Here is a 26,369-nt window from a genome sequence, read left to right on the forward strand (position 1 = left end):
ATTATATATTTTTTGAATATTAAACTGGAGACCGAACATTTAGGCATGGTGTGTGTGTGAGAGATTATATTATATTGTATTATATTATATTATATTGTTAGTTTATGAAAAAAAGATTTTGGGTTCACTTTCATTTTCCATAAATCCTTTATAAAGAGAGAATAAAATATTATATTATTGGCATTTTGAGAGAGAAAGAAACGTTTGATATGGTTTTATTGAAAACTGCACACAGATTTTGTGACACTGATTCCTGAGAGCTTTAAGATAGGGGCTCAAGAAGGTTGGCAAAATTAGCCAAACAAGATAATGAAGGCTCCTCATAAAGCTTTTTACTGTGGGGAAAATTAACCAGTTGCTAATAATTGTATGGTCCCTAGGCCAGACGGTCCCTTTGATAAGTTAACATGTACTCCTTTTATGCTCCTGGTAGGGGGTAAACAAATGCCTGAACAAATACAAATACACATAAACACAAATGTGGAGAATAGCAGTATATGTCTTAGATCCAGATAATAAGTGTGGGTATTGTTATTTAGATGGCGCATACTGGGACACTTATCTTTTAGTACACTCCATTTTCTAACTGAATGCAGTACTAATCGTGGGATTGAAAGCCATTGTAATTGTGTACCCATCTAAATGCTGACAAGAATATACAATTACATTGTTTGGAACTGAGTTTAATGTTCTCTGAATTTTATTAGCATTTATATTTACTTATGCATTAAAATTCCACACAAAAAAGAGGTCAAAATGCAAGAGGTAGAGACATAAATATTGGCCGCATCCACACCCTCAGTGTATTTTCCCCTGAAAATATTGAACAAATATATTTTATTATAAAAAGGAAGTGATAGAAATCTGAAATAAGAAAATAATGGGTTTCCATTCTAGGCAATGCTTCCCCCCACCTCCCCATTTCTGGATTTTACAGTCTTTGTAAAGCTTTTTATCACTCCAAACTTTTTATTATTATTATTTACAATGTCTGAATATGTGTGTGTTACTGGAAAATCTTTCCACGATGTACTTACCACCACACGATGTTTAAACACACATTATAAAGTGGATGTAATTGTAAACACACAGAGGGACATAATTACATGTAGCAGATTTAGGAGCTAATTCTTTGCCTTTTTTTTACTCTGCATTTTCTCAACATAATTATTTTTTTGACTTCAGACTAACACCCTGAAATTGACAAGCATCAATTATAAGCAGGAACTTGTTCACTAAATTGAAAAACAATGAATTGCAGGTTTATATGTGCCCATTGTCATACAGAATTACTATGGCTTTGTTCCACAAGAGGAAAAAGCTAATGATTTTGAAACAGCAGGTGACAAAACACATTCTCTCCCCCCCCCCTTCTTCTTATCAGTTTGTTGATGAAGTCATTACGAATTGGGGCCCAGAATAGGGTTGGCCTTATTTTTAGCAGATAGACTTTTAATGAGTTCTATTGTGGAGCCAGTCATGTTGATTTTCTTACATTTTTTTTCTCCCTTCACTCAGAAACTCCCAGTATTGAAAAGCTACTATCAAAGGACTGGAAAGACAAGCTTCTTGCCATGGGATCAGGGAACTTTGGAGAAATAAAAGGTAACATTGTCACTGTGATCCTACAGAGTTAAAATGAAACAAAAATAAAACGTGTATATCTAATTAGCATTATGGAACTTCTTCATGTTTTTTGTTTTGTTTCTCATTTCTTTGTTTGTTGGCAGTGTACAATCTCCCTGTGTGATTTTTAATAAACCATGGTATGTCCTAAATGAACAAGCCACTTTCATTTATGTAAGGTTTTTGTTCCATCTTTAATTCTGTTTTTATCAATATAAGGGGAGTCTATTATAGGATTCATATAAAACCCAGCAGAGATTTTCACAGTTCGCATATTAACATAGTGTTTAGCATCCATCTACAGCAGGAACTACACATCTGAAATCGGAAGATCAGAAATGTTTGCTATTGTTGGTGCAGATGGTGATAATATTGTGCAATAGATGAAAGGGCAAAGTTTTTGTAGTAAAGCATGTTCCTTTAAAGTCCTGCTGTAGAAGGAAAATGCAAAATGTGACCATTATTCAGCAGTAGTAGCTTCTGTTTTCCCAAGATATTTACCCGTTTTATATATGTGAGGTCACTTTAGGAAACCGGTAATTGTTTGTTTTTATAAAAAGTATTTCTGCTCAAAATAAGTGTGTCAAACTTGATGTAAATTCCAAAGAAGACGATGTTCCCCTAAAAGAAAACAGTGTGAGACTCCCACATCCTACATGATAGTCAGATGGAGCTACTGTGATCTTCTGATCTGACCTCCAGTATAACATAGAACTTCCCCAAATTGATTTAGATAAGTTCATGAAGGATAGATCCATCAATGGCTATTAGCCAGGATGGACAGGGATAGCATCCCTAGCCTCTGTTTGCCAGAAGCTAAGAATGGGTGATAGGGGATGGATCACTTGGCGATTACCTGTTCTGTTCATTCCCTTCCCTCTGGGGCACCTGGCATTGGCCACTGTCGGAAGACAGGATGCTGGGCTAGATGGACCCAGTATGGCCGTTCTTATGTTCTTAATCCTGTTTGAACTAGAACATGTCTTGCACCACTTACATCAATGCAAATCCAGAGCAGCTCCATTAAAGTCAATGTAAAGTCCAGTGTAAAAGTGGTGTGACATCAGAATTAAGCCCTACTTATTTTTAATAGACCTAGTTTTCTGCCATTGTTTTACTCGTATTGGGGCAAACCCTGAAGTCCTTATTCAGACAAATTCCAAAAAACTTACTCCAGACAGTTTTAAGGACCTGTTTCACAGTGCACAGTAACACTTAGTAAAATGTTGAAACAAAAGCTGTCAATTTACTCTAATCTTAAAAGGCAGTCTCTTAGAGAATAATTCATAGGTTTATATTAAAACTTAGAGTTTTATTCATATGTTCCTTTCAGCTTGTCACAAATAAGCCACCGGCACTAGCTTGCTCCAGTCCACCGACTTACACAAGAGAGAAAGTATGCCATTTGCTCCCCCCAACTTTCCTAGCTAGGGGTTGTAACTCATATGAGTCCAGAATAAATATACGCATCTGATACACTTATTTGATAACTCGATGACCAAACACAGCACTTCAGCACCAAGTAGCCTGAGATATTACTCTTATTATAAGTGGGCCAAATTTTGAATTCCTTACTCAGTCTTTGCACACACAAATGCACTTGAGCACACTTTCCTCACATGTGTGAGTCAATTGGCCAGAGAGGGCTATTGCTAATATCTTGGTTTATGTGTGATTAGTACGTATTAAAAAAGTATATGATTTAAGTAACCCCACGATGTGGTGTAAACTGATTCATTAATCTTTAAGGCGTTTCAGGCTGAGGGTCCATAGATGGCTTTCATTTCAGCTTTCGATGTTGTGTTGCTGCAGCAGCAACCGCAAGCTCTCTGGAACTTCTTTAACCCTTGAGATGCTGGAGTTTTAAAAAAATTACTCCCTATGATCCTCCACTCTCTTCGGACTGAGTAAAGACTCTGAAGCATGCTCTGTACTAAAAAGGCAGTCTCTTCCAAATCCCTATGATCTTGTTCTGTTGGAGGGCAGTCTTTTTTCTCCCTTCCTCTCTTTCCTCTTCACAAGTTAAACATGAAAGCAGCAGCGACTATAAGATAACACGAAAGAAATTCAACAGCTCTTTCAGTCTTGCCTGGGGGGGCAGGGGGAGGATGGGGAGAAAGCGTACAGCCTCAAAGAAGAGTTTTATTTGCTTTAACTTTTGTTTTTAAATTTCATATTTTGAACACAAGTTGAGTTATTGTTTCATAGCTTTGTTCAAAGCCTCACAGCCAATGCATTTTACTGGAACTGTGGTTCTATGGCTGGGGGCATGGTTGTTAGGTGTTTGGATCAGGTTTGGCAGTAAGCTGCGAAAACAGGCGCTGGTTTATTTTTCCTACTGACTGCCGTGACAGTTGCAATTATTGTGCATTGTTTGTAGGTGGCTAGAAAGAAGGGAGGATACAATAGCGTGTTGCTCTCTGGAGGTAAATGAATTTGACTTACAGGTTCTTGTGGGGGGTCATGCAGGCTGATTATTTAGTGCCCAGGAATGTGGTTTTCATGCCACCGCCAGCCATGAGCGACTAGCAAACAATAGGTCAGTGGTATTGCAGCTGTATTTAGTGAGACAACATGAAAGGTGTGCAAGTTGAGCTGTTTTATACATACACACACACACAGGCATTGTACTGGAAAGAAGTAATGTTTTTTCCCTGCTATGTGAACATGAGGTTATTAACAGTTTTTCAACTGTAATTTTTAAATTCTGTAGATATATATTTGGCTTGGCAACTGCATTTAAAAAATATTCTCTATTAGTGATATTTGGAAACACGTTCTCAAATAGTGTCTTTTTTATTAGGACATTCTGGAAAGTGTACAGGACTGAAGATGTTTTGCCCAACTATTTTGTATAGCAAATAGTTTTTTCCATTTAAATGTTCAAAATTTCATTGTGTTTTTCATTAGATCCAGGGGAGTTTTTCAGGGTTGTGTGCTGCAGATTCAGCACTACGTTGCTTATTGTTATTGCCTGGATTTATGTCATTAACATTGAATTATAGCTTCTGGCAGAGGCAAAAATCAGAGGAAGATTAGACTGTAGCAAGAATCTTTATTTTCTGTTCCTGTTATTTCTTTTAAATAAACAAATGGTAATATTTTACCAAAGGTGGGGAAGTATGTGCATTAGCTAGAGCAAGCACCAGCGACATCAGGATTCCCCAGTTCTAATCCCAACTCTACTGCTTACTTGTTCTGTGACTTTCAGCAAGTCTTTTAATATCTCTTTCTCAATTTACCCATCTTTACAATGGGAGAAGCAATGCTTACTCATCTTCCAGGGGGTGCTCAGAGACCTAATTATTAGTTGTGTTTCACTTTGAGATCATCAGCTGGAAGGATCCATATATGTCCAATTATAAAAGAAAAGGGAAAATTAGTGTTTTATTCTTGTGGTGTGAATGTATGTGTGTATTCTGGAAAAGTTCATCCAGTTTCATACACATTTCAAGGATATCACCTACATTTAAAATTGGGGGAAACTTCCAGAACCAGTAATATCTATACAAAAAAATGAATTAAACAAGTGTATCCATTGTATATTGTGTGTGTTTGTATAGATATATAGCAGAGGTGGACAAACTATGGCCCACGGGCCCCTCCTGCCCGGCCCCTGAGCTCCTGGCCTGGGAGGCTTGCCCCGGCCCCTCCCCGGCTGTTCCCCCTTCTTTGGGTGGCAGGGCTGCGAGCTCCTGGGGCAGCGCAGCTGCAGAGCCTGGCCTGACCCGGTGCTCTGTGCTGTGCAGTGGCGACGGCATGGCTGGCTCCAGCTGGGCGGCGCGGCTGTAGCGACACCAGCTGCCAGTGCTCCAGGCAACGCGGTAATGGGGCAGGGATCGGGGGGGTTGGATAGAGGGCAGGGGAGTTCAGGATGGTTGTCAGGGGGGCACCAGTGTGGATAAGGTTAGGGGGGTCAGAGGGCAGGGAACAGGGCGGTTGAATGGGGGCAGGTGTCCTGGGGGGGGCAGTCAGGAAGGAGGGGGGGTTGATGGGGCGGCGGGGGGCAGTCAGGGGACAGGGAGAAGGGGTGGTTGGATGGGGGAAGAGGCCCCGGGGGGGCAGTCAGGAATGAGAGGTGGAGTTGGATGGGGCGGATGTCCGGGGGGGCCGTTGGGAGGGAGAGTCAGATAGGGGCAGGGCCAGGCCATACAATTTCTGAAACCCAATGTGGCCCTCAGACCAATAAGTTTGCCCGCCCCTGATATATAGTAATAGTGGGTGGAAGAAAAGTAAAAGCCTGAGGATGGAAGCTTATTTTGAAAGTCACACAATTTTGAATCTGCTCAAAGCAAGTCAATCCTTAATACACTAAATGATATTCCAATATAAGATGCCCTTTAATTCTTTTCAAAGCACCAAGTAATTAAGTTCTTAAAAGCTTTTAAAATATGTATTGAATTAGTTAGATATGTTTAAATAGAAATTCTTTCTACATCCACCGTTTTTGCAAATGGGTTCAGAAAAGCCCATTGGATTAGTCATGGGTAATGCACAGTGAAGCAGGATGAGTTTCAGAGCTGAAACTGATCACCTACAGGAGTTTGATTTCCTCCCAGTTCAGCACAGCACATTAGCTTCCATGTAGTATAAGGTGAGAGTGGTTGTCTTCCTCCATAGCATTAATATTGGCTACAGCAGAGGCAGCATATAGGATGCAATATGGCAGATCCTGAATTGCTGTGTTCCACTGTTTCCACACCCAGAAAATGTGCCGCTGTTGTTAATGGTATTTCAGTTCCACCAGTGTTAGCATTGTTGGAAGTCCTATTGTAAAAGGGAGGTGTCAGCTGACGCAACCCCTTCAAGCACCTGATTAGACCAGCTCTCAGCAGATACAGTGGTAGCATTCAGTGGCCCTTCCACACTAAGTTTTCCAGTGTTGCTAATACTAGTTGGGTTGAACTGTCATTAGCAATGGTGAGAAAACTTTGAAAAACTTTCCTAGCATGCATAGGGCTTTTGTGTTAATCTAATTTATTTCCCGTTTGCCAGGAGTTAATATATTTTGATATGTCCCCCGCTTAACTAATTTTGAATCCGTATAGGGAATTACAAGACAAAAGGTTGAGCTGACTTTTGTTTAAAATCTTCCTGACTTTGCTTACTTGCAGAATTAAAGACATTGTTTAAGAACTGTCATGCCTGAAAGTCTGGGCAAGTCGGAATCTGCATTTTTTTTAAAGCCCTCTCTATTGCACGGGATAGTCCTCAAACAACTCTAGTGAACTCTTCTTTTCACCTCATGTAAAAATGAGGAGTCATTGGGGCAAATTTGGCTCTCAACTGCACCCGTTTGAAAGCAGGGCAACTCCAATGGAGTAACCCTAGGTTTAAATGAGTGTAGTTGAGAGCAGGATTAACCCACCATGCCTAATCTTAATGCACTAACCCATATATATGTGACATAGACATTTATTTTTAAGCAGAGAGCTCTGTTCCATGTTGTATGAAATATCAGTACAGGTATTTATATTAAACTATGTTTGATATATGACAAAAGTGTGTTTGATGAAGACTTTAATCTTGCTTGTGTGTAGTGAAGTCGGGGCATGGGGGTATATTCAGTGAACAGTCTTATGACTGCCAATAATGGATTAAGAGAAATAATCCATTCAGTGATACTATAGCTCATCAGAGCCGTGAATTAAAGACATATGTTATGTAGATTCAATGTATGGATTAAAATGGATAATCTGTGAGGTGACACACAGAATCTTGAGATAAGTGGGCTATGCAGATTCAGTATATGGATTGTGACGGATAATTCCATTTAAGTAACACTGGACAAGTTGAAGACAAGTAAGCTTGGGGTAGTGCTCAGGTTATGAGCAGTAATCCAGTGAGTGACATGTTGGATCTCATAATCTGTAAACTGAAGACAAGAGAAAAAAGTATTCCACATTTAGATGTGAGAAAGGAGAAGGAGGGGGGGATTATTCATTGGGCAAAAACTGGGTTTAAACCTTTAACTAATAAAGCACAGATCCCCAGGAGATGTGTGAAAGCTGAGCATTCCCTTCATAGCTGTGTAAATTTGCATTTGCAAATTATGTTTGAAAAATGTTTGCATGTTTCTGTCAGATGTGGAACTGTGGTATTCTTTTTTATGGAAAGTGTTGTATTTGGAATAGGAGAGAGAAGGAGAGTGAGAGAGAGCCATAAGTAGAGGAGATAAGATACATGGGGTGGTTGGCTTCTTAAGTATGATAAATTCAATATTTATTGCAACCTACTTGGTATCATCTTCTCTCTGTTCATTTACTTTGTTTTTTTTTTAATAGTAGCAATTTGCTAACAATGAGCTTTAGTCCTTTGCTGATATTCCAAAAGTGCTGGAGTGGGGAACCTGCCCAGTGGCACACTGGGGAACCTAAATTTTAAGGGCAAACTTGGCAGCTGCAGAAATACTGTTGGTTGATCAGAATACCATGTGATACTCTCAGCCGGCAAAAAAACAGAGAGTGCCAATCAAGCCACACCAACGCAGTTTTGCTTTCAGGCAAATTTGCAAGACTGACATGGACACTGTGACTGGAGGGAGCTATTCTCATTTGTCCCTGCAGGTGGAGGTTAGTCCAAGAAATGGAAATGGCAACAATGTCTTGGGAGGAGGCCACCAAATGGGATTGGAGGAGATACTGTTAAAATGTCTAAAAATATTAAAATCGAGACCTTTGTGACAAAGTAGTTAAAATGCTGCTTTCAAGCTGGACTGGACTATTTCAGCTTTTTCTCTGAATAAGCATTAAAAAAATCAAATCCTACTTAACCAAATTCCTCTTTTATTTTTTTTTAAAAGTGGGGTTATCAATAGAGGGGGAAATAGTCTAAAATTGAACTAATTTAAATAGCAAATAGCAATCGCTTTATTTTGTTTGACCATGTGGAGGCCAAACCCCTCCATTTAAACATCATCCAGAGCGTTGGCTTAAAAAAAAAAAAAGGCTAAAACCAGTGTCCTCTTTGAGTTAAAAGTACCTCATGGATGCGTTGATAGAGATTAATGTTCTGAGATACATTTACCAGTCAAAAGGAAGCATATATATATATGTGTGTGTGTGTGTGTGTATATATATACAAACACACTTCCTTGTGACATATATATATATATATATATATATATATATATATATATATATATATGCACACACACAAACCCATACATACACACACACATATATATATACACACACATATATTTTATGCTGGGTTTGTCTTTTGCTGCTGTATAAAATTCAAAACATGAACCAGCTAGCATAGTTACAGCCTGTTGCCTGGATGGGGGAACAATGAATAGCTGCTGAGAAGTAGTCCTAATACAATGTTGTCTATTCTTTTTGTAACCTTGACAGTAAGTAACTAACCTGGTTAAATACCAAGCTTTGTTTGCAGCCTACTGTACCAAAACTTTTATGACAGCCAATATTGAATATTCACTGAGGACTTATTTCTAGCATTGCAGAATAGGTAATGTACTGGTCTGTTTCAGAATGTACTACTGAGCAGGCGGCTATGGCTTTTCCCCTATAGAATATTCATTCTTGAGGGTAACAGATAAAGATTATTGTTCATCAAATGTTTTAGTTCATTCCAAGCCATCTTCCTTGAAGGCTAAAAGTTTCAGACAGTACACATGCTCAAATCAAGATGAATATTCACTTCTAGGCTGTTATTCCAAAAAGAACATAATTTATTTGTTAAAATACAGAAGAAAATATATTACAGAAAACTGTAGATAGACAACTGTTGGTTTTTTTTTTCCTTATTGTAAGCTATGGTTCAGCTAGTACAACTCAATCAGAAAGTTTCCTTCTATTAAGCTGATTTCACATATCAGTATGGAGTCAATTAATTTAACAAGCTAGGTAGCTGTCTATTTCAGACATGCATTGTAAAGTAATGGTGGCCACTGTGTACTGAAGTTGGCTTAAATACTTAGTTGAAAATGCCAATTTTCAGATTTTTATGTCCTGACAAACCTAAAGAGTTACTGGCTTGAAAATCATCATGCCAGCTCACAATAAATACTCATTGTAGCTATTTCCATAGCATTGAGTTGGAAGCATACAGGGGTTTGCATGCATGTACAAACACACACTCACAAAACTCACAAACACACAACAGAGATATAGCATTAATAATTTGGTTAATCAATGACTGGTAATAAATGTTAAAAATTTCTGGTCAAAGGCAGAAAAAAGATGTTTAAATTCCATACTTACCCCAGCCAGCTATGTCTGTTTATCAGGGTACATTTCCTAAAAGAGCATAACATAAACTCCCCATTGCCCCACATACAGAACTGCTGTTGACGTCAATGGCAGTTCCATGCGTGGATCAAGGGGAGAATATTCCCATTTAAAATGAATACTACCAGGCTTTAACACTATGATTTTAAAGGGAACATAACCAAGATAAAATTAATGCACCAAATCTGAAGATGACTTATATCAAGTGCAATCCCATTGGCTCCAATGGATTTGCATAGGGTGTAAATTAGTACAGAATTGGACCCATATATTTAAAATAAATCCCGGTGTGTTTCTAGCTACACCTAAGATTACTGAAATGGAAACAACAAAAAATCAAATATACACTTCATAATTTATGCTGTTAGTTTGTTTTGCATTTCACTCAGTGTGGAGAAGGAAATTAGGCAGCTGATCCATTTCACTTTCCAGTTCCCGTTGCTTAGCACAGTATCATTGTGTCTGGGTTTCGAACACTGCAGAGGGAAGTTTAAATTGAAAAAACAACAACAACAACAACAAACACAGTGGTCTGCAATTGGGGTGCGTGTGTGTGTGTGTAAAAATGTCAAGGAAAAAAAGTCTGTTCAAATGAAGTCCAATCCTGAAGTTATATCCAGACTTGGACATAACTCCTGTTGATGCTGGTGGGGGCTGAGGCCATGCAAGGATTGTGGGATTTCATAAACTTCCTCCTCATATATATTTTTTTTATTTTAAAGTTTGTAAAACATTGTGCCTAAATTAAAGGCCCATCTCCACTAAAAAAAAATCACAAAACTAAGCAAAAAAATCCTTGGACATCACCAAGGATTTAACTAGTTTATATATAAGTATGTTTCCATCTACACTATTTTACCGCCGTTGTGCCCAGGTTAAGGGTAAGGGACAACTGTTTGTAACATGGTTCCCTGACTTGATTGGTTTTATAGTGTAGGTATGGTCTGTGTTCAAAGTTCTGTTTAGATAGTGTCCAAATTATTAGGCCCTGACCTACAAAGGTTTACATAAGTGCATAACATGACAAACTGTGAGTACTCCCATTTAATTCAATGGGTGAAATCTTGAATTAAATGGGAGTTTTGCCATTGACTTCATTGGAGCCTGGTTTTGACCAATGAGACTACTTGCAGTGCATAAAGTTGAGTGTGACCGTACACAAGCCACTTAACCTTTGTGCCTCAGTTTCCCCATGTTTAAAAAAGTGTTAAAAAGGGATAATAATGCTTACCTGCCTGCCTGGGGCTTTGAGAGGATTAATTAGTTATTGTTTTAAAGTGCTTTGAAGATAACATGAGCTCTGTACTATATGAGCTAAGTATTATTACATTGTATCACAGCAAACCAAACAGGTTCTACTATTTGAGATATGTAGAACATCTTGAAAAAATGGCTATTCCCATTTAATGGATTTTTTTTCCATTTGTTCCCCCGTGTACACAGGATTTTATTTTTTTAAACAATAACTATGTTTTATGATATGAACATAATACAATGTAATTATGTTTGCCAGGTTTTATACTAGCGCATTGTTTTCTTTGATTTTCTTTGAAAAACAGACACTGACAATTCAAAAGCTATTTAGGTAATTACTTTGATAGTAAACTGGCTCGGGGGATAAGTTTAACTGTCTGTACTATTTTTTCCCCTGTACCTCTGATTGATAATGTTCCTGGTTATTTAACAGCGTCACAGAGATTATACAAAACCATACTGCAATGTTTTGCCACTATCCCTTTTGTCTTAGAGGGTGTCTGGTGGGGGTGGGGGGAATCTGATCACTTGTCCATCAGCATCTAAGGCTTATTTGACAAAAGATAAATGTCATAGTTATCCCAGTTTCTGAGTTGTGCTTTCTAGGAAATTAAAATGAAATATTTTTTGCTGCTATGAGTGTCTAAAACCATTTGTCAACTTTCTGCTTGTTAGGTTTTGTGCGAATATGATCGGGTTCTTCTCTTACTTGGTCTTATATGTGTCCTCGCTTTAATGTACATTAAAATGTCACTGCCACCACCAGTCTCAGACTGTGAGTCAGAGCTGAGAATGTGTAATAATTTTATTACTAAACAATATTGTGGACAGTGTCAGTTTGGTGTGAAATACAGATTTAACCTTACAGAATAGCATTAACTTAATCCTCCATTAGTGATGCCTGCTCTGGCGGACGAGTGCTCATTGTGACTGTGTCCACAATTATGTTTTGTTCCCAGTCCCTTCCTTCATGCCAGTAGAGAATAAACAGAGGGGTCTGGAAAGCGTCTTCACTCATAAATGCAACTAGTCTTGGGGTTTGCTTTGATGCCTATATGTGTGTGGGCTTGTTTGATAAAGTTCCTGGTGGAAAATCCACGTTGTGCCACTGCAGTGCTAGGGAACAATGAGAACAGTGTGTCCACCTAGAGCAATATATCCTGAACGGCAGGTGGCCTGGTGGTTAAAAAGCTTTGTTAAACATGAAATGCGCGTTTGTTGCGGATTTGATGGTAATTAGTGTCATTTTAAGGGCAGTCATCGTTAGCCCACTTTCCTTTTCCTTTTCCTTTTCAATACTTGTATGAAATAGTCTAACTCATTGTCAATTTGTCCATTGCCACAATGGGCTGTTCCATTTTTTAATCGCTACACCATGGTGTAGACTTAAAGCACTGAAATCATGTGAAGAGTATATGAATAGTATAGACTTGTCTCCAACAGCCAGAGCCATTTTAAAGTCAATTATCAACAGGACTAGCTCTGAGCAAGTTTAATAGGCAAGCTGCTGGAAGTGGCTGCTGGGGCCAACAACCTATCCACAGTAGGGTTCCCAACATTGCTACCAGCTTCACTGATGTTAGCTATAGTGAGAGCTTTTTGTAAACATTCTGAAGAGTTGCATGACTTTGCAGTTGCCGCTACAGTGTCTTTCATTGCATAGTTGGTAACATAGTGAGAGATAATATTAAGGTAAATTTAAAAAATCTCTAAAAACTGAAATCATATTTAGTGACAAGCCAACAGTCATGTGCATGGTGGTTAATATCTGAACCTCCTCATGTTGCATTTTAAGGAGTAGATAGTCGCAAATAGGACAAAGTGTCACCTTTTCTACTTACATGCTTTTTGCATGATCAGCAGAACAGGCATGTACATGAAGGGAATATGTTTTTGAGTTGTTACATCCACTTACATAACCACTTTCAGTTGGGTTTTGAGATTGGTTTAATAGCAGCAGTTCAGGCCATCTGGAGCCTGGTTTATACTACAACTCCAGCTAATTTTAAAATGAGGTAGTAGAATCAATTTTAAAACCAGTTAGAATTTTAAGGGCTATTTTCTCTTAAATCAGGCCTTATTCTTGACCAGATAGCATTTCTACTTGCTCTTTAATTCTGAGCGATAATTATGATGAGCATGAGGATCAGTTTTTAAAGCCAGCATTATATTCAGCACTTATTTGTTTTAAAAGTAGACGAACAGTTGTTATAACTCTGTGCAGTACCCAGAGATGAATACATAGTGCACAGAAAAAGTTGATTTTGTTGAATACATATCGGTAGTGACCAAAATATGTCTTTGACAATGGTTAGATGGTCAGTGTGAAATATGTCTAAACCAAGCTCTGAACCCATCTCTAATTTACCTGTGCTTCTGCAACTTGAATAAAGCTGTCAATTTCTCTTTGGGAGAGATTTCTTGCTCATGAATGGATTAATAAGATTAAGAGACAGTTTGGAAAAGTTTAGATGTCTGAAATTAGGCAACTGTCTCTATTAGTGCCAGTGTGATGAGTGTTTTGTCTCTCTTAGGCAACGTGATCTGGGCTTAGAATACAGAACCGGGTGTCAGAACTCCTGGGTTCTCTTCCTAGTTCTGCCATTATCTAACCATATGACTTCTCTCAATTTACACACATGAAATACTTCTCTACTTCTAAGAGTTGTTGTGGGATTTATTAATGTTTTCTGAGTTCTTTGAGATCCTCAAATGAAAGGCATAGTATAAATTCATATTACTTGATCAAATCATATTAGTTGACTGTCTTTGACAAATATCACTATATTTTTAAAATAAATTATTTGACAAATATTTGTTCTTGCCTGTCCCTAGCTTAGAACTGGCCAAATCCACACATACACCCACCCCCTCAGTAAATATTTAGAATAAAATATTTGCAAATACTTTTTTCAGTGTTCAACCAGCTCCATGTAAATCAAATAATAATTATTAGATTACTCTTTTCAGTGATACAAAATATTAAATGTTTCTTTCCAGCTAAGATCACTGGGCAAGAATAGTCCTTTAGGATCATTTAATTTGTATCACTTAGAAAACCCTGCACATTCCCCCCCCCCCACAAAAAAAACCCAAACAGCTAGGAAATGGGGGGAGTTGTAATAGACACTTCTAACTAATTGCATGTCCAGTGGCAAATCCATGACTTAAACTAGTGCTTTGTCCCTGATGCTTGAAGTGAAAATTGTAACTTAAAAGTGTTTACTCCCCCACTCTTAGAATGGGAGCTTACGGTAATATACTTTCTCACAAGTTTAAACAGAACTTTAAAAAAGTTCTATAGTTTCTGTTTCATTGCATCTCTCAAGTTTGCAGCATACCCCCATGGATCTTTTGATAATGTTAGTAAATATTCTCTGATCAATAGTGAGAATATTTTCCCATAGGTCTCTCTTTTATTATGGGGTTTTAGTAGGAAGTTCAATCAAGTGTTATTACTTTTATACCAAAAGTCTGACCCTATGTATTTTCCCAGATACATGTAACTGTCTACAAGTACTTAAAATATTTGGAATTGGTTAAAGTGGAATGAAGGAGTGTTGCTGAGAGTGTTGCTGGGATGAAAATAAATGAATTTAAATTAAGCTAAATATCACAAAAATATCTCTAATGGTGACACGTATTAGATTTTGGAATCATCTTTCAAAGGAAGCAGTAGATGACTCACCATTTAAGAGAGGAATACCGTGTCCAGTTCTGGTGACCACAATGCAAAAAGGATGTTGATAAACTTGAGAGAGTTCAGAGAAGAGCCACAAGAATGATTAAAGGATTAGAAAACATGCCTTGTAGTGACAGATTCAAGGAGCTCAATCTATTTAGTTTAACAAAGAGAAAGTTAAGGGGTGACTTGATTACTTATTAATACCTACATGGGGAACAAGTGTTTAATAACAGGCTCTTCAATCCAGCAGAGACAGGTATAACACGATCTAATGGCTGGAAGTTGAAGCTAGACAAATCCAGACTGGAAGTAATGTGTAATTTTTTAACAGTGAGAGTAATTAACCATTGGAACAATTTACCAAGAGGGTCATGGTGGATTCTCCATCACTGAAATATTTTTTAAATCAAGATTGGATGTTTTTCTTCTGTGACTTATTTTGAGGAAATTCTTTGGCCTGTGCTATACAGGAGCTCAGGCAAGAGGATCACAAGGTCCCTTCTGAGCTAAACAATCTATGAATCTGTGAAATCCAATCCAGAAAGTGCTGGTAAATATATTGTAGGGAAGATTCCTGCACTGGCGGGGGGGGGGGGGTGGACTAAATGAGCTATTACCCGTAGCTCTTTTCATGTCTGACGGATAGTTGGCTATGAGCATGGTTAGTGTAGTCGCCAGTTTTTCTTTTGTTGAATTGGAGAGCGTTGGTGACATTGGCAGCAGAACACTTCTCATATTTGAGAGGGGTTTGTGTGGCAGGGCTGTCCCAAAAGCAGACTATTTTAAGAGGAGATATCTAGACAGAAGGCTTATCCATTTCCTCAAGTGTTTTGGGAAAGAACTTCATGGGCTCTGATTTCTGTAAGGGAGGGGACCTTTGCCAGGGTTGTGTTGTGTTGGTGGGTGCTGGTAGATTATCTGTGAGTATATTTTATTATTTAATTGATCATCTTTTCAATTCATGGCAAAGGTGCCATTGTTGTACATAGTTTTTGATTAATACATTTTGATTTCTCTCCGATTTGTGGGGTTCTTACTACACTGTCCCCAGATCCCCTCTCATTCCTTTCTGGGTGGAAAGAAACCTGCTGTGGAGAAAAAAAATTGGGATGGTGGTAATCGGTGCCTATTTCTGGGAAAGCATGAGCAGAATATATTTCTAGTGCACTTGTAGATAATAGAAATCTGGTGTTTGTAAAATAACATAGCGAGCAAGTTGGGTTAATGATGGGACGTGGCACAACCTCTTAGCTATTTCTACTCTACACTAGACTTTAAAAAATTCTCATCAGTGGTAGCAACCCTGGTAGCAGCTATTGGCATTTAACCACTGTATTATCTAACCCTGATCAGAGCAGAGCTGGGCGACATGGCAGCTAGAATGCTGGCAGCTGGCCTGCCCTGGGATACTAAAGAGAAAAAGGAGAAAATCTAATGTGCATAAGATTTCTGTTCTTCAGCATGCCCAATTGTACAATGGGGATGATAATACCTACCTCACAGGGGAGCGGGTTTTCTGGAAACAGAAAATGTGGATATCCAGTTTTGACAGAAACATTTTCAAAACAGTTGGTTGTGAACCCTGTGAAATGTAAGCAACTTTGAAAGTTTTCACAAAACTGTTTCTCCATGTTTCTATCCACTCTACTAAACAGGCTACTGAAAGAAAAGCGGGGCGAGCAGGGAAAGGAATTATTATTAATCCCAGTTTTACAGATGGGTAACTGAGGCACAGAGAGAATAAATAAGTGACTTCCTCAGTTACACATGAAAATAGTGGTAGAGCAGGGAATTGAATGGTGCCTTAATCATCCTCCCTGTCTCATTTTTCTGTGAAGAGTATGTCCCTAGTTGTTCCAGAGCAATGCATTGCAATATGTGTTGTGATTTTGCATATACTGTACTGAAATTCTGTTTATACTGAGACTGCCATTTAAAAATTACCCAGCTCTCATTTCTCTCTCTTTCCTTTACCTTTTGTCACTCTGTAATGCCCAGGGACTCCAGAAAGCCTAGCTGAGAAAGAAAGGCAGCTTATGGGTATGATCAATCAACTGACCAGTTTGCGTGAGCAGCTGCTGGCAGCTCATGATGAACAGAAGAAACTGGCTGCATCACAAATTGAGAAACAACGCCAGCAAATGGAGCTGGCTAAGCAGCAACAGGAACAGGTGAGTGATTATTATAGCGAATCTCATTCTAAACTCCTATTCATTGATGTTTAACTTTCCAATAGCTTATCTTTGAGGGCTGAAATTTCTCAAGATTGTTCTTAGCCCAGAATTAATTTTTTCTTTTGTTTTGGGGTGTGGAACATTGGGCAAAAATATATCGAAGCATTATTTTATTTTTCGTAGTGTTAAAAAATGGTGGGTTTTCTACTTTTCAAATAATTATCCCACTATTTGGGGAGACAAACTCAAAATATTGTTTTGTTTTAGGAGTGCAAATAAAAACACAAATTCAGCCCTGCAGAATATGCCTGTGCCAATGGTCACTTGAAGTCAATGAGGTTGGTTGTGCATAACAGAGCAAAATGTGGCCTTTAGATAGTGCAGTGCCACCAGAAAGTGCAGTTTGTGAAGTTTGAAAAAAAATGAATGAGGAATATATAAAATATAAACCAGTGAACCAGTGTAATACTTTTCTTCCCCATTTAAGAGACTGATTTTCAGCCCTCACAAATACACGCATTTACCCTTTGCAGGCACAAATATGTATTCACACTTATCCATATATGCATATGTTAGAATTTGCATGCAAAACCATCTCTTTTCCCAATACTTTTTCTAAGTACAAATTTTCACAAAAGTGACGGCACATGTATGTGTCTGCCCAGCTTTGTGTAGACAAAAATTGAGGACAAACAGAAACCTGGCTTAAATTGTGCCATAAGTGTGTGCTGAGTGCTGTTATCCAGATACACTGTCTTGGGTGTGTGTCTAGCTCTAGAATTCTGCATCTTGAAGTAAACAGATTTGAATTTATTTGATGGGTTAGACATTCCATATGTTATTTCTTGAATGTATTTCCTGTAAACATGGGAAAACAGTGCATTTATTTGAATGTCTGATCAATTACAGTTCTTTCTTTTTTTTTAAAAATAAGAGTAAATTAACGAAAACACCTGTATGACTTATTTGAAACTCACAAAAGTCTGGAAATTCATTCATTATTGCCACCACTATGGTAACTCCATCACATTGTATGTATATAATAAAGCATACCAGTTGACAACATACAATAGAAAACACTGCATTATGCACAAGAGGAATTGTGGTTGCTGTGGGAGCTATGTCTTTGTTTTTACTGGTGCTTGGAGAGTTAAAATCTCTTCCTTAATGCTGCATATTGTGGCTGAGCTGTTCTGTCGAATTTCCATCTCTTGAACATAAAACCCCAACAGAAGAAGAAATTCTTTAAGGGACAGCAGGAGAAATGAATCATCCATTAAATTAGAGAAGCGCTTTCACATTGTTGCTAGTATATAGCCATAGATGGAGAGGCATCACTGGCAAGATCTTTGTGGTGAGACATCCATCAGGACCTGTACCCTTACCTGTAGAGGTTGCTATTGTTTTAATACCACCGAATAGTCCAAAAGAGAAAAGGAGAATAGAGTGAGAATGCAAAAAAAGAGCAATAAAACAGCCCTGCAAGTTAGAAATCCTTGTAGTCATGCATTATGTACAAACTGATTTTTATAAAAAATATAAACTAAAGTATCTATTTAATCATTAACAGTGAGCCTCCCTAAACACGGAGAACTTTTTTCTTTCCCCAGGCTATCAAATCAGCTACAGATAGGAGTTTCATATGCTACTAGTTTAATAAAGGAAATTAAAACTTTATATGGAGAGAGAAGCTAATCAGTTCTCCCCTCAATAAGTAGGTTTTATTCCCATAAATGTTGAGACTTACATCAGGGGAAGAATTCCCCCAACAATGCTTGCAATGCTCTGTTAGCAATTCACAAGAATGAGCTGTTCTGGTGACTGAAACAAAACTCTTGTAGAATTTAAACAAAAAGATGCTTTTTAAATTTAGCGGCTTATTCCTCCTCAGCTCTGTAGATCTGTCTACACTGCAGCCAGGGGTGTGATTTGCAGCTTGTATAGCTCCATTAGCTGTTATTTAGCTAACCTGATAAATATAGAAGTGAGGATGTGGCAGTGCAAGTTCAGCCCATCTGTACAAGCCCATCTGACCTCCTTTGGTACATGCTTGTTTGTGCAGCTGGCGCTGAAGCTTGCACTGCAGTGTACACATTTCTAATTTTAGCAAGCTAGGTAGAATAGAGCTAGCATGGGTAACACCTGCATATGCTGCAAATCACACCCGTGCCTGCAGTGTAGACGTAATCTTTGAGTCAGAACTCTTTTTGTACCTTCTCATCAATTGTAAATGGGATCTGTCCCACAATCACCTTACTCAGTTGAGGGGGAAGGATGGTCTTTTGATAAATACACAAGACTTCGAATCAGGAGACTTGGGGTCAGATCTTGAACAGGTATAAACTGGCACACGTACACTGAAGACACAGTGGAGTTATGCTGACTTACACCAGCTGAGGATCTGGCCCCTGGTTTCTGTCCGTGGCTTTTCTGCACATTGAAGCACTTAGTGGTTAAGTGAATTGCCCAAAATCAAGTACCAATCTCTTTCTGCCTCTGTTTCCCTATCAATAAAATGTAGATAATGCCTTCCTCCTGCATTTCATATTTGTAAAGTTCTTGGAAATCCTTGAATAGTAGATGCTATAGAAGTACTGTGTATTCTCTTCTTTGCTCCTTTTTCCTCTTCCTCCTATTTGATGTCTTCTCCCAAGTGCTCTTCCATCAACAGAAAGGGGCAGACAAGCAGTATTCTTTAAGACCAGTGGGCAATACGATTCTATAAATTGGCTAATGAGAAGGGACTCATGTATCAGTCTATCCCCCCTCTCCCATCAGTTCTGACAGTGTTGTACCCGAGGTTCACTTTTTCATGAACTGCCACTACCATGATGCACAAATGTGAGCCTCCAGCCTCTGTGGCACATCCAGCTGCTGCCACCCACATACCACAAAGTCACTAGCTTAACAGAGTGGTGTCAAGAACTAAGAAATGTGGGAAATTCCTATGTAACAATTCCAGGAGTGATGGTACAAATTTTACATTTGCAATTTCTCCACAGATTGCAAGACAACAGCAGCAGCTCCTGCAGCAGCAACACAAAATTAACCTTCTTCAGCAGCAGATCCAGGTCAGAGATTGTCACCCTACCTATAATTCTTAATTTTCACGTTTCCCTTCTTTCTTCCAACCCCCTTCAGTACAGCTAGAGTCTTTGTAAGAATCTGTACAGAAAGATGCTGGTATTGTATTTTAAGAAAATGGATAAGAACGTTACTTGCCGTTAAGCACTAAGGGTGGGATTCTGCAAACCTTTACACTTGTGATTAACTTGATTTCAGAGTGCCATTCACATGAGTAAGGGTTTGCAGGATCAGACCTTGGAACAGTGGCTCTCAACCTGCAGTGCATGCCCCACAGAAGTGTCTGTAGTATCTCTTACAATTGTTGGGTGGGGAGTTACAGATCTCCTCCAATTCTATCTTGAGTCTTCTGCTGAAACAGTTTTGCCCAGTCTTTTGCAGCCAAGTTCCCCTTAGGTATCAGGAGAACAGTCTAAAGCATTTAATAATTCTAGAAGGGACTCATTTGAAGCAGGAGCCAGTGAAAGGATTCTGGAGAGCAGCTGAGGAGGTGAGGTCACAAGTGGCTGTGTGCGTGCTCTGTCAGTGAAGAAGATTGCTAACTCTTGTACAAGAATGTTATGGATGTAATTATATTTCATTTTCACCTGATATTGCTTCTTATTTGTTTCTTCATCTTCCTTCCTATGGTAGTATACGTTTTATGCTCTGAGAGTCAATAGCATGTTGTATTTAAAAAGCAAAAAGTTTGTTCCTGCTCTCTGATGTTCCAGTGCACATCACCTAGTTCCTAAAATCATTGATTGTACTTGCTACTAGAGATGGATCCAAAAACCCCAACATGTGAAGAAACTTTGGGACTGGACATTTGTGGCTGGATCTGATTTTTATAATCAGATGATTCAGCCTCCTAGATCCAAAAAGCCTTGAACTTTGAGGAAAGTTTAGATCCAGATCCAATCTTCATGCCTCGGGTCCATCTTTAATAGCAATTGCATAGCATTGCACAGCATTGCATAGCAACTGGTTTTGTGTGGCATGAGCTGATTTGCACTGGTTAAAAATGTGTGTAAGATAAGGGCTGTGTGCAGTTCTTAGATGAGCCATTGGCAGCCACACTAAAATCAATAAGGTAGCATGGTGTGTAAGTCAGAGGATACTTTGGCCCCTAATAAGTGCATTGCTATGCTCCATCACACGATCATTTCAAGATGTCACATATCAACCTGAACCCAGAAAAAAATCATTTAACATTATGGTGGGTTTTCTTGTGAATTAAAGTTTAAATCATGCTCTTAGTGAAACTAGTGTAAATCTGTTGTCTATAGTGGAGTTGAATGGAGAAGAAAATTTAGACTGGGATAGTTAGGTATTGCAATCTAGTCGTGAAGTACAATAGAAGGAAACTGAGTTTACCTTCCTTTTGAAAAGTTGGGAGGCAAATAGGGAAGGGCCGACTGCTTTATATAAAGCAAACTCTACCACTGGCATTGGTCATCTTTGATCTAAAACTGAAATCAATCCTGCACTGTTTTGGAAGATTGAACATTTTGGTCAGGTTTGTTTCTTTAGTTCCACGGTTCTTTGTTTCTCCTTCTCACCTTTATTTTTGGGGATGTATGGACAGAGAGAGGTGGGAGCCTGACTGCCTTCTTTGAGGAGACATTCTGAGGAGGCCAGTTGCTTTCCTATTTCTGAATGCTGTTGCTGACCATATAAAATACAGTACAATATTCCATGGCTCTAAATTCTGTATTTACATGAAGCCAAAATGTTTGGGACTGTTTTTGTATTATAAATTTTATGAGGGAAGTAGGATGGCGTTTTTGCTGGTATTGGGTATGTCAGGTGAGAAAAGTGGACAGCTGGGAAAAGCTGTGATTGGAGGATATGGTAATAAAAGGGCAGATGTGGAATTTGTAATTCCTTCTCTTACGGCATGCTATTGTGGCTGTGGGTATCAGAGGGGTTTCTGGACTTGGCCTAAAGGTGTGGTGTTAGATTGTGTTTGCTAGACTCTACCACTTTACACTTCAACTCAATCCACTGGCATGTGTTAAAGTCTACATTGCCTTGTCTATTCTAGAATTTTAGAACATGTTAGTTAGAATGCAGTAGCTAACACGTTCTAACAAGACATCATCTCTCCTATACCATGACAAACCCTTGGACTGGTTTTAACCTGAATTGGATGCAAATTTAAAGTGGGAATGGAATATATATTTGTAAATCTTCCTGTCAGAAGAATGACATCTCCACTTGGCAGTGAAAAGGAGTTTTAAATAAGGGTTTGCACAAGGGAGAAGGGAGGGCCTGGAGTCTTATAAACAAACCATTCAAACTCCCAGGCTGTTTGAATTGAGGAGCAAAGGCAGTACTCATAGGGGTGATACCATTGCTTCCTGACACTATGCTTAGTTCCCTCAGTGGGAACAGTTCCCTCAGTGGGGTTTAGATCAAGACCCAGCTCAGCTTCCTTTTTGTTGTAGTATTAAAAACATATCTCTTTACACTACTTATTGTATTTCTTTTTTTTAATTTTTCTTGTGTGTTGAGCTTGCACATACTCCTGTTTTTTAATAATACAAATCAGCTTGAGCCCAGACTTTTGCTTGAATAATAAATTGAGGTTTTAGTCTCTTGTTTATAAAGAAATATCTGAAGTTTACTTGGGTTTATAACCATGGCACAATCTCTGAGTAGCTAGATATGTAATAATTTATAAAGCATCTCAAATCACTGTGGTAAATAGATGCTATAGTGTTCTGTTTGTTCAACAGCATCAGGATTTCTCTGCCCAGACTTTTCTGTAATCCCTCAATCTCAGTTGCAGAAAATTATGGGCCAGATCCTCAGCTGGTTTACAACAGCATAACTCCACTACAGTCAGTGGAGCTACACTGCTTTACATTAGCTGAATAACTGGCCCTATCACTTTAGTCCTTTCATAAACTGTGGCAGGCAAAGTACTAGACTTCTCATATAAGACAATTTATAATGACACTAATCTTTGTTACAGTCTTGAGATTGGTAGGCCCAACTTGGACCTATATAGTTTTTTCTTTATGCCATCTCTTTGTAAAGTGCATGCAATTCTTTGTGTTGGTGGAGAGTTGTTTTTTTTTAATCTTTATTGTTGCATCTTTAACAAAAGGCTGAAAAACAATACAAGAAACCCTACCATAACAAGTGATGAGAGAGAGAGCGAGGAACCAAATTTTAGTTTTAAGTTTCTATTTATGAGCCCAGAGTGAGAGGGGAAGTTGTTTTTATAAACAGTGAGTAAATTGCAAATAATAATAATTATCTGACCCTGTTTCTTTTAAGTGTAGAGTGTAAAAATGAAATAGGTCTTCTCTGGGGTACTGGAAAATACAGATTGATAATGAGATATAGAGCCTTTCATCCCTTGAACCCTGACCAAAGTCAGTAGTAAATGAAAGTCAACTCACTACTTATCTGATACTCGTTGCTGGCTTAGGAAATGAGTTGGTGGCCTGTCTCAACCCATTGTCTAGGGATATGGATGAAATCGTGATCCAATTGAAGTCAATGAAGGCACGAATTTACCCTGGGTGCCTACTTCACACAAAACACTATCTGAGCTGGCATCCTTCTTTAGGCAGCTACATCACAGAGATCAAGGTTTGAAGAGACATGGAGACATCTCATTCCTCTAGAGATGGTTCCTTGGCTTCTGCCAATCTAAAGAACTGTCACTCTAACCCCTAGTAACATGGCCCCATTCAACTCCCAGTGAAGTCAGTGGAAACAGCCGGGTCAGGTATAAAGTTTTAAAAAATATATAAATTCTACTACTAATAAAAATAAATATTTTCTTTCCATGGAATAAACAAACAGTTGGTGGCATAGAGAAATAACAATTCCAGAGGGAAAATGTAGCTTATTCATTATAAGGAAATGAAGACAGTGGCCTGGTCAATCTACTGCATGGATTACTCAGAATGGTCAGTGAGTTTCATGACAAGTTAAGGCTGGTGGAATAAAATTGTGACATGAAAGTCAAATGTGCACAGAGGCTGTGGGTTCAGGCTTTTTGACCCTGCCCTAACTAGTCTATCATGCTTCTGTCTCACAGGGCCAGAGTTTTTAAACAAACTGCCTTAGATTTATTGACATGGAAATGTTCCTACGAAGTTGGGATTGCTATTTGACTTACGTACAATTGAATGATTAGGCTGCAGCAATGAACCCAAACTATTTATGACAAAGGATTCATTTTACTTGAGCCAAATTTCTCTAAACTTATTAGAGTTGTAGTAATTCCAGATAAATTATTACACACACAAAAAAATCTAGTGAAATATTGTATTGAAAACATAATACCTTAAGGTTAAAAAAAAAACCTGACTGACCTGCTGATTTATGACTCCTTTCTCTGAGTGCGCTAAGTTGGAAACATTTCCCTCTCCCATTACACCTACCAAACAAACACCAAAACTTGCAGACACAAGCAGGGATAGATTACAAGGTATATTGCCTCTTTGGAGGACGGGAAATGCTGAGTGTAACTACAGTTCAATTAAAGTATCCACTTCTCTGATGCAGAAGAAAGATGTGATAACCACTTGCGCACAGAAGAGTGTATCAGTCGCATGGGTATCCAACTGAAAATACACATCCCCTCTGGTTACACAGAGAGGCAATGTTCATTAGAGCAGGGCTACGGGTTTGTCTGCATATATGAGTTGGCAGGGTTTAAATTAAAGTTTAATGTTAAACTAGTGCAACTTTGTGTGTAGACTAAGGCCAGGACTCTGTGTATGACCACAGTTGAAGGCCACCTGTACTGCAATTTATGCTTTGGAGAAATGGATATAATCATTTTTATCTGCTTTGCAGGGTGCACTAGAACTAATTTGTAATATTTATTCTCCATGTGTTTTAATGCCATTTTGGAGACATGAAAATGAAAAGGTATTTTTCTTACTGATTTCCATTTGCCCAAGTATTCAGTTCATCCTGCCCTGCTCTCCCTGGACCTGCTCTTCCAGTGGATCTGCTACTATTTTTTTGTAACTCTTTCATTTTGCATGAGCAGCCCTGATAATGCCAGCTTGTTTTTCAGAACATTCCTTAGCTGACTGTAGCTGCAAGAGCAAGCAGAGGAGTACTGCTCTGTTGGACCTTCAAATATTGGGCTAGATTCTGCCCTTGTCCTTCACAGCCATGCTAGGGAGAAACTCATCCTCACCTCCACCAGCTCCTCCATGCAGCCACAGAACACCTACTGGCACCAGCTGGTGGGCTGTCATGGAGCCAGGGCTCCCAAGGCTTCTGGGAATCCTGGTCATTGGCAGCTTGCCTGGCAGTGAGCTTGGGAGCTGAAGTTTCCCATACTCTCCCCCTATCCCCCCAGAAGACAGCCTGAGGGGCTATCCAGGATTCCTGAGGATCCACACACACCCAGCTTCCTGGCTGTCCTCCCATCATCAGCCCAGGGGTTCCTCTCCTCCTGTCATTAGTCAAGGGATTTCAACTTCCCCCACCCCCAGGAGCAGCATTGGCAGACAGGGAGATCTGGGACAGGAGGCAGCAATACTGGTATGAACCCGAATCAAAATATTCCCATTCATGGGGAAATTCTGAGGTCTGAGGTTTCAAAATCTTGAGCACTTGGAATTTCCGGCAGGATGGATATCTGATTTCTGGCCAGCCCTATTAAAAAAAATCTAGCTATAATTTTTTTGCAGGGAGAATGGAGGGAGTTTAGGGGTGTTTTAGCTTTCTCTGCCACACAGAATTTTGAAAATACATAGGTTAGAAATGTCACAGAGTTGTCATTAAAACAGTCCAAACAAGAAAAGACAATGGACTGATTCTAGCTTTACATAAGTATATAAAAGCAAACTGATTTCAGAATGCTTTATGTATCATGATTTGCCACACAGATGTTAATTTGGGTGAGTAATTTTTGTTTGTTGGCATTTGGGTATTTTGTTTGTTTTCCTGCTCAGGTGAGCAAGCATCTGTTATCCAGAGTTTACGGAATGATCTTTCGCCCTAATATTTCATACTGTTTGTATGTAACAATTCTCTCTTTGTATTTCTTTTAAGTAAAACAATGAGATTTTGATTAGTTTGCTTTAATGTTTCAAATAAAATATAGGGAGTTTGGAGGCAGTTGTTGCTTGTTATGGAACAGAAACTGTATGTAGCACTGTAAATTTACGTGGCAATGTAAGGAAATGTCCCAACAAACTTGCACTTTAAATTTTACTGCTGGCACAGCTCAGCCTTCCTCAGAGTCTGTGCTCAGTTGGAAGGCAAACATCAGCAGTGTACCACAAGGGATAAATCCTGTGAGCAAAGAGGCTTTGTGCCATAGGTGCA

At 38.8% G+C, this 26,369-nt stretch overlaps 1 protein-coding gene across 8 annotated transcripts in view; it reads left to right on the plus strand.

Moving 5' to 3' along the window:
- SOX5 (SRY-box transcription factor 5) overlaps window positions 1–26,369 on the plus strand; it is a 918,538-nt gene that overhangs the window by 709,982 nt on the left and 182,187 nt on the right. For all 8 annotated transcript variants that reach the window (XM_044993181.1, XM_044993219.1, XM_044993236.1 and 5 more), the window contains 3 exons: window positions 1,519–1,605; window positions 16,816–16,988; window positions 19,994–20,062. In XM_044993181.1, coding sequence (XP_044849116.1) covers window positions 1,519–1,605; window positions 16,816–16,988; window positions 19,994–20,062 — 329 coding nt within the window. The remainder of the gene's footprint in view (window positions 1–1,518; window positions 1,606–16,815; window positions 16,989–19,993; window positions 20,063–26,369) is intronic.

This window comes from Mauremys mutica, chromosome 1 (assembly GCF_020497125.1).
Source record: "Mauremys mutica isolate MM-2020 ecotype Southern chromosome 1, ASM2049712v1, whole genome shotgun sequence".
Lineage (NCBI taxonomy): Eukaryota > Metazoa > Chordata > Testudines > Geoemydidae > Mauremys > Mauremys mutica.